Source organism: Neolamprologus brichardi, chromosome 6 (assembly GCF_056152115.1).
Source record: "Neolamprologus brichardi isolate AB-2024 chromosome 6, ASM5615211v1, whole genome shotgun sequence".
NCBI lineage: Eukaryota > Metazoa > Chordata > Actinopteri > Cichliformes > Cichlidae > Neolamprologus > Neolamprologus brichardi.
In genome coordinates this window covers 26875198-26892857 of record NC_142109.1, presented here as the reverse complement: position 1 = coordinate 26892857, position 17660 = coordinate 26875198, and the positions used below count along the sequence as shown (strand labels likewise).

General features: G+C 39.0%; 1 protein-coding gene across 1 annotated transcript in view; it reads left to right on the top strand.

The window, feature by feature from the left end:
• Positions 1-286: 286 nt before the first annotated feature.
• Positions 287-17660, top strand: part of LOC102775721 (complement C3-like) — a 39127-nt gene continuing 21753 nt past the window's right edge. Inside the window, exons 1-10 of the mRNA XM_087841940.1 lie at positions 287-443; positions 2184-2382; positions 3427-3589; positions 4230-4324; positions 4629-4717; positions 4838-4920; positions 4997-5081; positions 5194-5296; positions 5646-5766; positions 6173-6288. Of these exons, the coding sequence (XP_087698066.1) occupies positions 349-443; positions 2184-2382; positions 3427-3589; positions 4230-4324; positions 4629-4717; positions 4838-4920; positions 4997-5081; positions 5194-5296; positions 5646-5766; positions 6173-6288 (1149 nt within the window). The 5' untranslated portion in view covers positions 287-348. The remainder of the gene's footprint in view (positions 444-2183; positions 2383-3426; positions 3590-4229; positions 4325-4628; positions 4718-4837; positions 4921-4996; positions 5082-5193; positions 5297-5645; positions 5767-6172; positions 6289-17660) is intronic.

Here is a 17660-nt window from a genome sequence, read left to right as displayed (position 1 = left end):
TTGTTTTGCGAGATCTCGCAAAAGTTTTGCGAGATCCCGAGTTAGTTTTGTGAGATCTCGTAAAAGTCCGTCTTAATTTTTTTTTTCTCCCATGTCCCCTGCGGGGCTCCGTAAAAATATATACACTATTAAATATTTCCTCATAATTGTTTTGTTTTTTTTTTTGTATTTATGAATAAGTCAAACAATTACATTCAAATACAGTTTCAGTTGTGTATATGGGCGTAGTTTTAAGACAGTCACAAGTCACTGCTAAGCTCTCCTATCACTGGAAGAGACGTAAGGTGCAGGAGGATCAAGCTACTCCATAAAAGCTTGTCTCAGATAGAGAGGCTGCACTCAGCAGATATGGGATCAGGCAGGAGGATGTATCGGAGCGAGCGGTTGCTCCTGGACTTTGTGGTTTTTTTCTGTTTCATTTCTCTGGCTAGTGGATCTCCAATGTAAGTTTAAGTGTCTTAACGCCTGTTTAAAATTAATTATTATGAGTCTGACTACACTGTTAAAATGACACTAGCACCTTTTTACGTTCTGATCATAATTCTCAGTGCTTTAAGTTTAATATTCTGCACGTAAACTACAAATCCTTATTGTTATAAACTGAATGATTTTAAAGCATAGAATAAACTCATATGATGACTGTCTCAAATGTCCAGTTTTAACTGTATTCTGAAACCAAATTAAAATGTTCGCAACTAGCAATTTTCTGTGGTGGATAGGATACATAATGATTAATGAATATTTATCCAGTTTTGTCCAGTTTATTTGTATAAAGCAAGTCAAGGTACAACAGTCTTTCAAATGCTGGTAAATTACCACACACTAAGTTTGCACAGAGGTGAATTGCAACACACACAGCAAACATTGCCCAGAACAAGGATGAAATGTTTTGTTTATCCAGTGCAAGGACATTTTAAACTGGAAAGAACTAAACAAAGTATAGCAGTTATTTTTGTGTGTAAATATATGTAATTTTTTACATATAGTTTTTACATATATATTTTATATGATGTCACATATGTAAATATAGTGACTTCATTTTAAAAAAAATGTGACTGTGAAGCCCTTAGGATCTATAAATGCAGTACTGGACACATAAAATTGAATTGAATTGAATTGAATTGAAAAGAAACCAAGTAGATGTTGAATTTATAATAATTTGCTTTGTGGTATGTTTTCTCTACAATTTTGACACTTTTTGGTTATTTCTATAACTGATTCAATTCTGATTCACAGGATTCCGTTTCGATTTGATTCAATTAAATTAAATTTTGACTCAGACAATCAGAAATATTGTAATTATTTATCAGTACATATCAGTATTTTTATATCTATGATTAAAAACATATCTGACACTTGTAAGACTTCATCAGAGCTGTACGCATCACAACAGATGCCTTTGTGTCAAAGTAACTGAGAAGAAAATACAGAACACCACGAAGGAGACTTTCCTGGCCTGGCTTTTTAGCATGTAGCCCCTTTAAAAATACATTGAGAGAGAGAGCCGTGCGGGGAATGCAATTTTATCACGGTGGAAGCAAAAAAAAGGGAATTCATGACAATATTTATCAAACGCTGCTGGTTCAGTTCATTTTGGTCGGAGAGTAACAAAACCTGCAGCATCGAAATCTGTGAGATTTCGTCTTTCAGTGCCTGAGGCATGACCGTGTACATGCCATTGGGTCATGCTTTGTGTTTGCATCTTTTTTGCTGAATCAGTTTACCTGCTCTTTAATCATTCCCTGTTTTAACTGTTTCGCAGTTGTTGACATAGTTTTGTGAGCTTTAAAATGAGATTCTGGTGTTTCTGGCAAAATTTTTAAAATTTATATTTTAAAAAGGAAAAAACAGGATTTAATGAATTGACATCACGTTATTCAAGGTAAAATTGATATGAATCAGCAAATCGATTTTTTTAAACGCACCCCTTTAGTCAAGCTCCAAAAGTAAGCAGAAGAGTTGGCATGCTGGTGTTAGACATTAGCATCAACAGCCATTGTTTTTATGTACTCTTGCACAGGGCTACAATATGACTGAAAACTCTTAGTTTTGGTAGAATTTATCTTCTCTATAAAAAATGATGATTTATTTTACCAAATGAATGACTAATTGAATAAATCATGAAGTTTGTTACATACAGAATAAGCTGGGCTACATTGTCCAACGCTGTCTTCTGTCTTCAGGAAGGTGATGTCTGCCCCCAATCTCCTGCGAGTAGGAAGTGAAGAAAACATCTTTGTTGAAATTCAAGATAATGCTGGTGAAGAAAATGTTAATGTCCGTATCATTGTGAGGAACTTTCCAAGACAAGACAGGACGCTGGCATCAACAACTGTGACCCTTACTAAGGAAAACAAATTCCAGGGTATTGGAAAAATTATGGTAAGTATTACTAAGTCTCGCATCTCAGAAACATCCTTATTACCATGCAGGTTTTCATAAACATTATCAGTTGGGACATCCAAATTCCCAAGTGCGTTAGTGTTTAACAACAATGTAATGCAATATGTTTTCTAAAATAATTTTATATTGTACTTAACTAACCAGGGAGCCTAAAATACTAAAATAAAAAAAAAGAGAGAGAAAACCTGTATTCTTTCTAATGAACAGCAATTGTCAACTCCTGGGGGTACAAAATTATTGTAAATAGAATTAGAAAATAATATGAAAAAAAAAATAGTTCCACATGTTACTTGGTTCATGACTTCTGTAAATGTTTTACTTATGAGCTTGTGGTCTTAATCACTGGTGCCAATCTTAGACCCATGAGCCTTGGTTCATTTGTTATAAATTATAAGCGTATGTAAAGATGATCAAGAAAGTTAAAACATGAGATTTTTAACTAATCAGTATATAGGATCCAATAAAGTCACATAATGTGAACTTGTTTATATTACAGTGAAATCTGTTACAGTGTTATTTAAATTTAACGAAAAGAGAAGTTTCCCAAATTAAGATATGGAATTCCTGCTGCACTAGATCTATTATTATTAGTACTGACAATATAGCAATAATTATGGCATCAAAAATATTACATTGAAAGATCTCTGGGAAATGTTTGTCAGCTGTGCATTAGCTCTTCTGCTCACCAAATGTCTCAATTTTCAGCCCAGCCCCAGTTTTTTTTTATGTACATCTGTCACCTTTTTCTCAGCAGTTTTCACTCTTCCAGAAATTGTATCCCAGCTTTTCCAATTTTTGTGCTTTTCAACCTGGATTTTTCCTGACAGATGTTCTTTCTTTCTTTCTTTCTTTCTTTCTTTCTTTCTTTCTTTCTTTCTTTCTTTCTCTCTCTCTCTCTCTCTCTCTCTCTCTCTCTCTCTCTCTCTCTCTCTCTCGCATGACACAGATATCTTGATTCACAAGTTTTTTTAAAGGAATATTATATCTCTAGCTTTTCCCTTCACACTGTCTCTCTTTCCCCAGATCCCTGCTGAGCACTTCAGCAATGATCCCAATATAAAACAGTATGTTCACCTACAAGGAGAGTTTGGTACCCAAACACTGGAGAAGATTGTGTTAATCTCCCTTCAATATGGGTACATCTTCATCCAGACTGACAAGACTATCTATACTCCCAGTACCACCGGTGAGTCCTTTACTCCATTACTGATGAGATACACAAACCAACACCAACACAAAATGATATGGTCATCATCACTGGACAGAACTTTAACCTTTTAGCAGTTTATGTAGTTCAGATCATGGGAGATGAAGCTTGTCAGAGAGTTGATTTAATTTTCATTAGATACATCAAGAATACATCTTTTCCTTGTGGCGAGGCGTGATATGTGGCGTCACTGCAGGGAGGCTGACACACCATCACTGCATCGGCTCATCACGCCTCGACTGAGTTGTTGTTGTTGGTGTGTGTGGCTGGCAACTGCAAAGCTGCAGCTGAGTATTGTTGTGAACAGCAACCAAAATAAAGTTAACGAGTGTTGAAATGTGGTCGGGTCCGACATTCGTTGTTTACATTTCTATTTCTTGGGTTGGAAGTAGATCATTAATAGCTATTGTATAATTTTATATTTTTTAAAATCACAGCAGGCAGCAGCAGAGTTGTCAGTTTCTCGGTTTAATGCCTATCATCCATTTATTGATGGTTCCATGGTTGTAGAATTAGTGTTTCTTCTTGTTAGATGTCATGTGCTAACTAGTTGACAGGGGAATCTGAAATAAACACAGTAATTAAACAAAGTGTTTCTCTATTTGTCTCTCTGTCACAGTCCTTTACAGGATTTTTGCAATGAGGCCAAATATGGAGCCGGCAGACAAGAACTATCAACCGGGAACTGATACTTCTGTTGTTGTTGATATTGTGGTATTGTTATCTTTCATTTAACTACATCATTACAAAATCTATCACTGAGAGTATAAAACATTTACAAAATAATGATCTCCAATAATGTCACTAAAACATATAAAACATAAAGATTTCTCCAACACTTATGCTGTAATACAAGTTGCCATGAAAACATAAACTGAAACTTTTAGATAAACCATATAGTTAATAATTACAAATTACCTGTTTTTAGGAAGCTGTAGAAATGTTAAAAATTATAAAATATATTGAGTGTTTTATTGATGCTCTCTCCTAATTTTAGGTTTAATTTTCTTATTTCTAGAACCCTGATGGAATTATTTTAGAATCAAAGCTTGTCCTTGTAGTGTCAGGAATCTACTATGGAAGTTATTTCCTCCCTGAAATTGTAAGGTAATTTTTCCCTAATGCTCCACACTGAGAGGGATCTCAAATTTATGTATCTTATAAACACATCAACACTGAACTATGTGTTCTTTATGTACATCTATGTGTGTCTGTTTGTATATGTAGTACAGGACCGTGGAAGGTGGTGTCAAAATTTAACACCAACTTAAAGCAAACCTTTGAGGCAGAATTTGAAGTGAAAGAATATGGTGAGTTTGTTTAAAAATAGCCAACAAAAATTTCCCTTTTCGCTTCACTGGACACTTAATGAGTATTATTTTGCAGTGCTTCCCAGTTTTGAGGTTAAACTGACATCCGTCCCCTTTTTCTATGTGGACAGTGATGAGCTCACCATCAACATCAAAGCGACGTATATGAAGGCTTTTGATTTGTGGACACAGTTTAATTTATAAAATCATGGAAATAACATGTTTGAGTTGTTGTTTCTTGATTGCAAGTTAATGGTTTATTTGTGATTTTAGATATCTATTTGGTAAAAAGGTGGTTGGCACAGCCTTTGTGGTGTTTGGAGTTATAGTTGGTAATACAAAAAACGGCATTCCAAGTTCTCTTCAAAGAGTGGAGGTGAGTAAACATTCATTCTTTTAATAATAAATAATAACAATAATGAATAACTGCCTATTTGACAAGTCTCTGTGTGTTTTATTTTTATCTTTTGTGATTTCAATCATTGCCCAGTTTCCTAAAATAAGACAAAGACTTGCACTAGAAATTGCATGAGAAATATTTAGTGCCCCCCCCCCCCAAAAAAAAACCCCAACAATTTTGACACATTGTATTATTGTCCAGTTGTTATTTGACCCTAACTTTGAAATCCTTAAAAATAATTCCATAAAAGGCTTTTCTCTTTGTGAAATGAGAATAAAAAAAAGGTTCCTACTGAATGACCCATTTTTGTGTTATGCCATGGCAGATCAATGAAGGAGAAGGAACCGTTACACTGAAAAAGGAACACATTGCACAGACTTTTCCAAACATCAATGATTTGGAAGGAAACTTTATATTTGCTGCTGTCAGTGTGTTGACAGAGAGTGGTAAGAAAAAGACACTATTTAACTTATAAGTCGGGGGCCTAAAATATGAATTAGTTTGTTTGTTTACACATCATTTGAACTTTGAGTTCCCCAAGACTCAAATACTAGTATAGATAAATTAGCTTAATTAGCCTATTATTAGTCTAATTTATGTTCTGTTTTTTGGTTTGTTTGGGGGTTTTTTTGGGGTGGGGGGGGGGGGGGAGGAGGGGGGGAGGAATACAAACAATAGAATATTGTTTGTATTGAATATCCATGAACCATGTATTGCAACTGGCTCTTTAACCAGACTTACGTAGGGCCAAATGGGCCAAAGTGAGTTAAAGTCCTTTGTGGCAGAAGGGTTAGAAGGATGGTAAATTTGAACTCATATTTAAAATCTATGAATGTGTACGTTCCCAAACAGGTAGTGAGATGGTGGAAGCAGAGCTGAGAGGCATCCAAATTGTCAAATCACCCTACACCATCAACTTCAAGAAAACACCCAAATATTTCAAACCAGGAATGCCGTTTGACGTAACAGTAAGCTGCTAATTTATAATTACTCTTTAAGTCATTGATTTTGAAAAACAACAAATGTCAATATCTTTGAATATATTACTGCTCAATGACTTGAATTTGATGGCAGCAATATGTCTGTCATGGTCCTGAGTCATGTTGACCAAGCGTTCTTAGTTTTCTTCTGTTTTTGTATTTTGTTAGTTCAATATACAGTGGGGCAAAAAAGTATTTAGTCAGCCACCGATTGTGCAAGTTCCCCCACTTAAAATGATGACAGAGGTCAGTAATTTGCACCAGAGGTACACTTCAACTGTGAGAGACAGAATGTGAAAAAAAAATCCATGAATTCACATGGTAGGATTTGTAAAGAATTTATTCGTAAATCAGGGTGGAAAATAAGTATTTGGTCAATAACAAAAATACAACTCAATACTTTGTAACATAACCTTTGTTGGCAATAACAGAGGTCAAACGTTTACTATAGGTCTTTACCAGGTTTGCACACACAGTAGCTGGTATTTTGGCCCATTCCTCCATGCAGATCTTCTCAAGAGCAGTGATGTTTTGGGGCTGTCGCCGAGCAACACGGACTTTCAACTCCCGCCACAGATTTTCTTTGGGGTTGAGGTCTGGAGACTGGCTAGGCCACTCCAGGACTTTCAAATGCTTCTTACGGAGCCACTCCTTTGTTGCCCGGGCGGTGTGTTTTGGATCATTGTCATGTTGGAAGACCCAGCCTCGTTTCATCTTCAAAGTTCTCACTGATGGAAGGAGGTTTTGGCTCAAAATCTCACGATACTTGGCCCCATTCATTCTGTCCTTAACACGGATCAGTCGTCCTGTCCCCTTGGCAGAAAAACAGCCCCATAGCATGATGTTTCCACCCCCATGCTTCACAGTAGGTATGGTGTTCTTGGGATGCAACTCAGTATTCTTCTTCCTCCAAACACGACGAGTTGAGTTTATACCAAAAAGTTCTACTTTGGTTTCATCTGACCACATGACATTCTCCCAATCCTCTGCTGTATCATCCATGTGCTCTCTGGCAAACTTCAGACGGGCCTGGACATGCACTGGCTTCAGCAGCGGAACACGTCTGGCACTGCGGGATTTGATTCCCTGCCGTTGTAGTGTGTTACTGATGGTGACCTTTGTTACTTTGGTCCCAGCTCTCTGCAGGTCATTCACCAGGTCCCCCCGTGTGGTTCTGGGATCTTTGCTCACCGTTCTCATGATCATTTTGACCCCACGGGATGAGATCTTGCGTGGAGCCCCAGATCGAGGGAGATTATCAGTGGTCTTGTATGTCTTCCATTTTCTGATGATTGCTCCCACAGTTGATTTTTTCACACCAAGGTGCTTGCCTATTGTAGATTCACTCTTCCCAGTCTGGTGCAGGTCTACAATTCTTTTCCTGGTGTCCTTCGAAAGCTCTTTGGTCTTGGCCATGGCGGAGTTTGGAGTCTGACTGGTTGAGGCTGTGGACAGGTGTCTTTTATACAGATGATGAGGTCAAACAGGTGCCATTTATACAGGTAACAAGTGGGGGACAGAAAAGCTTCTTACAGAAGACGTTACAGGTCTGTGAGAGCCAGGGATTTTCCTTGTTTGAGGTGACCAAATACTTATTTTCCACCCTGATTTACGAATAAATTCTTTACAAATCCTACCATGTGAATTCATGGATTTTTTTTTCACATTCTGTCTCTCACAGTTGAAGTGTACCTCTGGTGCAAATTACTGACCTCTGTCATCATTTTAAGTGGGGGAACTTGCACAATCGGTGGCTGACTAAATACTTTTTTGCCCCACTGTATATTCCTAGGTTCCTAGGTTGTTCAGTTTAGTTTATTGGATTCCCCTTTGTGTCTCTGCCCTCTGTGTCTCCCTATGTGTCTGTGTTTATATTGTGGTGTGAGTTCTTGTGCCATGTTTCCCTTCATGTTTTATTCGGTTATGTTTTCCATGTTTCCCCAGCGCGTCATGTCTGTCCTTGTCTGCCTCTCCTTCACTCCCACATCATGTTTCCTGTTTTATTGTGAAGGTCAGTGATAGGTTTATAGCTTAAACCTATTCGCTGGAACGTTGAAGACAATATAATTACACAGCAAAGCAAGACACGAAGTAGGCAAAGTTCTTCATGTTACTCATGCATGAGGGAGACCTGCCTGGAGCCAAGTGTCGTTCCACCACTTGACCTCCATCAGACTCTCAGCCAGGTTCCCCATAGCACTCCTTTTATTGTGGTTACATGAATATGCATAGGGTCATTAACATATAACATCTTCCATAGGTATACATGTGAACAAAGAATACTGTGTGTGTGTGTGGGGGGGGTCAGAGTATGACCCCATAAATGACTTCCCTAAACCTACTGGTCTGGAAAGTCCAGCAGTCTATCTAAACAAAAGGCACTTAGACTAAAACAGATATAGCCACGTTTATCCTACCATAAAACAATAAAACAAGGTACGACCTCTTCCCATGCTCCCAGGATGTAGGTGTGGATTCCAGAACACTCTGGAATGCACACCAAGCCTTTGCAGCCTGCTAAAGATCACACATCCTATCACTACACAATTAATTATACACCTCTAAGCATATATAAGTAGATATTTCTAAGCATAAATGACAATCAACAATACAAAACCTAACATTCCCCCCTTTTTGACCTTTATGCTAGAAAAGTTCCCAGTTATGATCACCTCATGTCTGAAAGTTTCAGTGCAAACATTTTTATACACAGCATATGTCAATCACTCTAAATTACTGTAAAAGTACACAGTTTAACAAATGTATTAGCAGTTATCCCATTCCTCATTGATCTCATCCAATGGCAAACTGCATCCTACGAGCAAACAAATGAATTGTTAATTTAATAGTTAAAATAAGAAATTAACATTTTCAAAAACATCTCAGCTTGGTGGTGCTCCTCTGGGCGTGCAAATCACATGTCTCTCTGCAGAGTGGTTTAAGTTCTGCAGGGCGTCATAAATGTCTCTTCCAATTGTTTCCATCACTGTCCATAGGACCAGAGTCCAAATGTACTGTATGTAGAATAGACATTCAGACATACCAGTTAGTTTTGTTGTTTGTCAACATGGGTCTCAGCTATCTCCAAAGCTGCAGACCTCTTCAGCACTCTAGTTTTATGTCCTCTACCAACCCCCATCACCTCACTTCAGGCCTTCGTCCTGCGAGGGGGATACTTATGACTCCTCCATTGTCCATGCTTTGCAGAAAAACCCCTCTGTGGAAAGGGTGCTGGGTCCAGTTATCTTACTGCTGTTAAGATCCCAGCAGTCTTCAGAGTGTCATCATATGCACAGTACAGTGGCACAGCATTAGGTGATGTTCATAGGAAACTGCTGTTATCACCACCATAGCTTCTGGTTCATGTGCTTTTCACAGAATCACGATGCCATCCTTAGACTCCCTCTGCGCTGTCGATGGAGCTTGGCACGCTCCCCTCATCCTTCAGGTGCCCGTCTGTTGTCCACAATCTCCTCTGTTGGCCTCTGGAAAGCCCCCTTGGCACAGCTCTCATTCCAACGCAGCTTCAGTTCCTTGCTGTGGCTCCGGAATCTGATCTCATGATGGGCCCAAACAGCTCGACCTTTGACCTCAACCACTGCCTGGACTGTCAGCCATGCCTGGAATGGTTCTTGTTTCTTACTGGGCCTCTGGAGATTTCTCAGGAGATTCCTTCCAGCAATACTTTGACTGCTGCACCTGTATTTCCTTGCTAGGAGAAAAAACTTCTATTTGGAGAGCATGTCAACAACCATCAAACCACATTCTTTAGTTCAGTGAACTTCACTTATAGGCCATCAAAGCCTCATCTGAACATGGATGCACCACTTGCATAGGTTTGATACCCATAAATGAACTGTTAATCACACAAATCACTGCAACAATAATAGAAAACATTGTTTCATGTTAATCCTGGACCCCTCCTCTTGACGCATGGACACTCCCTAGGTTTGATGAGTCAACTCATCAAACCTAGATTCCTGTCTTAAAGAAAAGGGTTAGCTAGATCACGTCCCAGGCAACATCAGGGTGTCTCCTCTGGAGTAGCTCCGTAACCCTGCAATAAAAGATGTTAGCGTGTTTTGCATATTAAGTTTGCTTAACACCTGGCTCTGCCAGGGGCCTGCATACACACCATCATGGCCTGGAAAACAGATCTGGAAGTGAAATCAAACTTCACACTTGTAAACAATTGTATCATAAGAGTAATAAAGCATTCAACATCAGCAAGACAAGTATCATGTGCAGGTTTTCTCAAATCAGTAAACTACAATTATTACCATAATTTGCCTCAGACATGGATCATCCCATGTACTCAGTTAACATTAATGTAATCAGTGACTTCCCTTAAGCAAAGTCACTCCACTCATCAATCACTAGGAGCTCAAAAGTGGGCAGCTAATGAGCCCCATATTTAACTATTCCATAAACACTGCATCTCTTATTTGTTTTTCTCATGTCACTTGTCCGCTTCTGCTGAATTCTCTACATGTACTCTTAGAAAAACAAACATTAGCAATACACATTGACCATCCCGGTGGTCAGACGCAGGTCGACAGGTTCCAGAGGTGCTATAAAAGGACCATAAAGTTAACCATCCATAGCTGTGGAAAGAAGTGACACTAGTTTTCAACACAGAAAATTTCTCACATGTTATTCACATTGTCAAAGTAACCTTCACATTTTCCCAAAAACACAGTGTAACAGCATCACCACTCATAACCTATAAACACAGTTTTCTTCACACAAAAACCCAGAAATCCTGTAGTAGGAAAAAACATCAACCAGCTGTCCTGGTATAAATCACATGATCAATTCACATGAAGAACTGTAATGCTGTAGAAAAGAAAATGCAAATGTTAGCGCTGCGCAGATGTATACACTCTTTCTCACAGTTTCCTCTGTGAGCAACACAAGGTAGTGAATAACACCCCTGGTAGATGCACAGACACAGAAAGTGGCATTTAAAAGGTTAAATCGTCACGCAACCTCGAATGTTGATGTCATCTTTCTGCTCCTGTAAAAGGAAACACACATAGATTCATCCACCCCTTTGTCCTGTCTAGGTGGAGGTTAACCTTGAGTAGTGGTCAAGCCTTGTCAGCTTTTGTCAGCTTTTACCAATCAGTTGTTTTTTCTCTTTCACTCATTCATTCATGCATTCATTCTTTCTTTCTTTGCTAATAGTGGAATCGATCGTCGCATTACGTTTCCACTCTCAGCAAAATGACGTCATTTCAAAAAGAAAAAGAAGAACTTTAGATCGGATTACCTCGCTGAATCCTTTTTGGACGGGAAATTACTCTCTAATTGTCCCAGATAAGTGACTTTCTCCCAAGCCCATTTTAATGTGGAGAAGATCACTTGTAATAATTTTCTCGACGACGTGTCGTACAGCGCTTTCTGTTCTAATCGTGCAGATCTGCTCAAACAGAGATTATCGAACAAAACTTTCAGTGCACAGTGAAAGTAACAAAATAAAAAGGCCTTGTTAAGTCATGACACATGCTCCTCATCTCAGGAGGGTAAATCATACCATTAGCATGGTTTATCATACCATCATACTGATTGGCAGGCTCAACTTCACAACAAAAGAAAAATCATCAGCTAGATTCACTCCAAACCAACCATCAGCTGCACAACACACAACATAAGCCTAACGTCTTATTAGCTATGAGTTTAATCCCCAGATCTGTGCTCTTCACTCATTTAGGCCACACACCCATTTTATTCAGTTTTCCTTTTTCCCTTCATCATAAAACATGTGACATGTTGTCATGCACTTCACAAAAGAAGTTTGTTCTGACGTATTCAGAGTTGTGTATCTAAGTACAGGATTCACTCGCACATCAAAACAGGAAACTCAGTGTTTTAGAGTCTCCACTCAACACACAACAAACTCCAACACATCCCATTCACTCGTGCAAGAATTCAGTCACCTTTCCTTAATCTAAGAACGATCAACTAATTTGCATATCAGCTATTAACCCACTAAGTTGACAGGACAACAGAAATGCATGTTCAAAATGTTATCACAAAAATAGAATTTCCCTCATACAGTAAATTACTTGTGCTGCATCAATCAAGCAGGAAGCACCTCCCAATTTACTGTATTAACTACTAAATTTATTATCTGATCACTGGTTGGTCAAACCAGAATTTTTTTTCCCACAAAAGTTAAACTGTTGTCCTGCAACCTAGAGAGTCAATTTTTTCATTGGATAAATTCAGCATTTGATAACAAGTGTCTGTTAAATTCACACTATTTTAACACTGATGAGAGACAACAAGCTGATCTTCATTGCATGTGTGTTTGTGTTATTAGGCAGGTTTAATCAATGTCTGTGGAGCTGCATCTCCAGCAGGGCATGTTCTTAAAGCTGCCTTTCCTACACACTTCTCTGCTATAATTTGATCATTTCTTAACTAATGTGTTATGAGTCCACTGATCTTTACATCACACTAAGTGACTTGGACAAGATGATAAAAAGACTCACATGCTTAAGATGTTGTCTAATCTTCATGAGCTCTCTTGTGTTTGTGTTAGTAGGGTTAATGCATGTTCTGCTTGTGTGTGTGATTTTGTATGTTTCTTTTTGCAGTGTTTCAGACTCCTTCTCAATTTTCCAACTTAAGCAGTCAGTTTTCTTTTCCCCAGGTTTGCTAACCCAAATTTTGATTTCCCATATTAAAAACAAAATTCCTATGTGTTCTCACCACTCCTCTCACTCTGTTGTCCTCTCCCACTTCAACAGTCCAATAGCAGGCAGTTCTTCTTCAGCTTTGTCCTGTGTTCCACTGTCTCTTCTTGCCATTTTACTCCAAAGGTGGCAAATGTCAAACTCCAACAGTCTCCTCAGTTCTCCTCAAACGTTCTTGTTACATGCACAGTGAAGTTGCAGCTTGTTGGAAACACAGTGCCATTCATCCAATCAGGCAGGATGATGGATTTGCTCTTCTTCTCTGATGCTGTTTGTCCACACTGCTGCTGCTTGCTGGGACTCTTTGCTCAGGACTTTGCTGCTGTCTCTTTATCTGCCATGTTATTGCTCTTTGGAGCTGCATTCCTTGTCTTCAGGGAGGAGTGAGAGCTCGCTTGTGAGATTGAGGGACACATGGAGCTGTAAATAAACTTAGCCTGAACGTTTCCAATGATGTTAAACTATAATTTTCTTCTGACCGCTGCATGTGGAAAATTGATTCAGGTCTGCTTTTCATCTGAAAGTGACAAACTAAGACATTTTCATTATTATTATCACTGCTTAATCAACACACAACTCTCTCTCTGTTTTTGTGAACTCTCCTTTCTTAAAAGCAGAAAATGAGATTGTAGTTGTTCTTGGCTGATAAACACAAAACCTTTTTCCTATGATTATTTTTCATCTACAATGTAAATTTTGTCTCTATTGTACTCTTTTTTTTTAATAGCTGGTGACCTGCAGAATCACCGCTCTCACAATCAGAGGCAATTACTTTTACACAGCGCACAAAAACACTGTGACATCAGACACATTCACACTCACTTTTTTCATCTGCGTAAATAAATCATTTGGCCAATGGCATGTGCCATGGTGATCCATAAATAAGATCACAAGTTTTTTTAAATTATTTTCAACCCAACAAAACAAATAAACAAAAACATGATGCTGATGCTACTAACACTCTACACACATGAGTCAAGATGCAGGAAAACTGCTCACGGAAACGCTGCACACTCCAGTTATCATAGTTATCATAGTTCTGTTTCCCTCTCTTTGAAGAGTTCTCAGCCAGCTCCTGATCTGATAATGTGTAGCTTGCTCATCAGCTCAGAAGAGACCACAACGCAACCTCACACAGTGGTTGTGTGCTTTGCCCCACAGTGGCAAAGACTTGCACTTTCATATTCAATTCAGCATCTCCATCAAGTAGTTTTCAGCTGTTTTATACAGGGTTCAGCATATTAGTTGTTTTCACAGGTGTGCTCTATATCTCAACATTGGCTCATAATAAGAGGACAGTCTTTCACACAGGTCAAGTGCCTCTATGCACATCATTAGTTTAAATATTTACCTATTTTACTTCATCTCATATGTCATTGTACTGAATTTGAGCAACCCTAAGCTTAATGCAGATTACTTTTAACAACTGACACAGACGTACACAAACAACACAAATAGGCCTTTAACTTTCCCCAGCCTGCGTGAACCCGCACGGCCGTTGAGCTCCTGGGCTCGCGTGTACCCGCGCAGCTAAGGAGCCGTCGCTCTCTTTTTTTAAAAAAAAAAAATACTACTAATACTAAATACTTTGCGCTGCCAGGAGCGAAGTCCAACATAAACGTCTGTCACCCTCTGACGCACTCTTGGTTGCTTAGGAACCCATGATAACAACAAGAGCCTGTGTCACAGACCACGTGTTCTGCTCCGCACCCACCCACACAAACACACTCAAACACAACAACAACACAAAATAGGCCTATTGTCCAGCACAGTCTGGACCCCGTGGAACTTCTCAACGCCCCACAAAGTGGCGGAGAACTCACCTCTCGCTCCACAAAGCAGCGAGGAACTCAGTTATCGTTCCACAAAGCAGCGAAAAACTCACTTATCGCTCCACAAAGCAGCGAACTTCTCAACGCCTCACAAAGTGGCGGAGACTGCACAACCACACGGTTATAGAGTCGGGCTCTAGGAACTTACTTGGTGTTGCTTAGCGTGTAATATCAGCCTCGGATCCCGCCGATCGTCATTCATCGAGGAGGAAAGACAGACAGTTAATCCACAGGAACTTCCTGGCTGACGTCAGTCTTTCAGTGTGTCTCTTCTCCCCTCGGTGAATGTCGACTCCAGGGATCCGGCTCGAAGGACCAATTAATGATAGGTTTGTAGCTTAAACCTATTCGCTGGAACGTTGAAGACAATATAATTACACAGCAAAGCAAGACACGAAGTAGGCAAAGTTCTTCATGTTACTCATGCATGAGGGAGACCTGCCTGGAGCCAAGTGTCGTTCCACCACTTGACCTCCGTCAGACTCTCAGCCGTATGGGGGTTTATGGGGTCATACTCTCAGAGTATGACCCCATAAATAACTTCCCTAAACCTACTGGTCTGGAAAGTCCAGCAGTCTATCTAAACAAAAGCACTTAGCCTAAAACAGATATAGCCACGTTTATCCTACCATAAAACAATAAAACAAGGTACGACCTCTTCCCATGCTCCCAGGATGTAGGTGTGGATTCCAGAACACTCTGGAATGCACACCAAGCCTTTGCAGCCTGCTAAAGATCACACATCCTATCACTACACAATTAATTATACACCTCTAAGCATATATAAGTAGATATTTCTAAGCATAAATGACAATCAACAATACAAAACCTAACAGTCAGCATCTACCTCAGTCTTGTGTCACATCCTCCCTCATGTTGTGTGTTCCCTTGTGTCCCTCTCTGTGAAGATTAGTTTAGATTTTCCCAATCTAGTTTAGTTTTGTATCATTTCCTTGAGTCAGCAAATAAAGCTGCATTTTGAGTTCATTCCGTGTGTTGTGAGTCCTGCATTTTGGGTCCAATCTCCTGCCTGCCACACAGCGATTCTTGATAATGTCTCAAAAAAGTTAGGACGGGGACAACAAAAGGCTGGAAAAGTAAGTGGTATTAAAAAGAAACATTTCCTCAGAAGATGGGCAGAGGTTCAAAATTGTGGGACTGTGTCAGAATCATTTTTCAATGTAAAATTCCTCAAATGCAAGTTAAAGCTCTATCATGTAAAGAAGAAGACATTTGAAAATGATCCAGAAACAACCTTGTCTTCTCCAGGCCGAAGCTCAGTTAAACTGGATTGATGCAAAGTGGAAAACATTTCTGTTTCAAGTTTTTAATTAATCTAAATTAATCTAATCTAATCTAATTTTAAGCTCTCCAGACTAAAGAGAAGAGTGACCATTTGCCTTATTATTCGTTCAGAAGCATCTGCATTTCTGATGGTATGTGTGTGCATTACTGCTTTTGGAATTTGCAGTTAGCACAACTGGAAAGGCATCATCAGTGTGGGAAGGTCTAGAAAGGTTTTAGAGCAATATGTTCCCCTCCAGGTGATGTCTTTTTCAGTGAAGGCCTTCGATATTTAAGCAAACCAATAGTAAACTATATATTACAACTACTACAACATTATGGCTTTGAGGTAGAAAGTCCAAGTGCTCAGGTGCCTATCTGCAGTCTAGACCTTGCACCAACTGAAAACTAAATCCTAACATAAATCAGGTGTTAGGAAATGGAATACACTCCTCCCCCTTCTCTAACTCTGCAGGCCTGACCAGAGGACAAGAGATAGTTGCCACAGTAATGGGAGTGTTGCCTGCAAAAGGGTCATCTCCTTATAGGGAGATGTCCGGGAGATGAAATGTGAGGTGACCATGGGGTCTAAAGGCTTTCCTCCAACTTCTTGACCAATCACATTAACATTCTGTTTTTACCACATGCAATAAAAGTGTATACTACCTAGGAGTGGCCTGTCTCTGAGCAAGAGAGAACGAAGTCCGTGGTGCCATATTAATTTGAAATTCTAATAACTCTAATAATAAATTGCAAAAAAACAAAACAATCCCCAATTTCACTGTATATTAAGTACTGCGATTTAAGCTATGAGCATGCTTGTTGCCAAATGCAGTGATCTCATTAGTCAGATCTATTTAATTGGATACGAAAAATTAGGGTTGGTTCCAATAAATAAATGCCACAAATACGTACAGTGAAAATATGCAATCTGTGCACACTGTGAAAAAAAGCTGACATCAAGTGATGATGAGCTGGTCCTGATTTAAAAAAGAAACTGAGACTGTTCTGTGACACAACAACAATCAAATGTGTAATGAAGGCTTTGAGTTTGTCACCACTAGCTGTGATTAGGCAGATGTGCTTATAACTGTCTGAAACATCGGAAACATCGAACTCAAAAAATAAACAATAGTTGCTATTTCTAAATACCTTATCTCATCTAGGATTAGTTTCTGCTGTCCTCACACCTGTTTTGTCTCACCCTGTTTTCTGGTGGGTATTTATTGTATCAGTCCCTCGTTGTCCTGCGTTACATTTTCCCTTATGGCTGTGTCCCTCCTTGTTGTGTGTTTTCCTAGAAGAGTTGGATTAGTTTGTATTTTTTTACACCAAATTGACATTGTTTTTGAATTTACTCCCTGTCTTGATAGTCATAGAAATTGGTTCCTTCTTCAGCCATAACTGTCCTTGACAGTTTTTATTTACAATTTACAAAATATGGTGGGGGTTTTTTTGCAATAGGGCTTCAATGAGTTCAAAGTGTTAATTTCAATGTTTCATGAGCAAAACAACATTATAAAATTAAATATACACATGATGT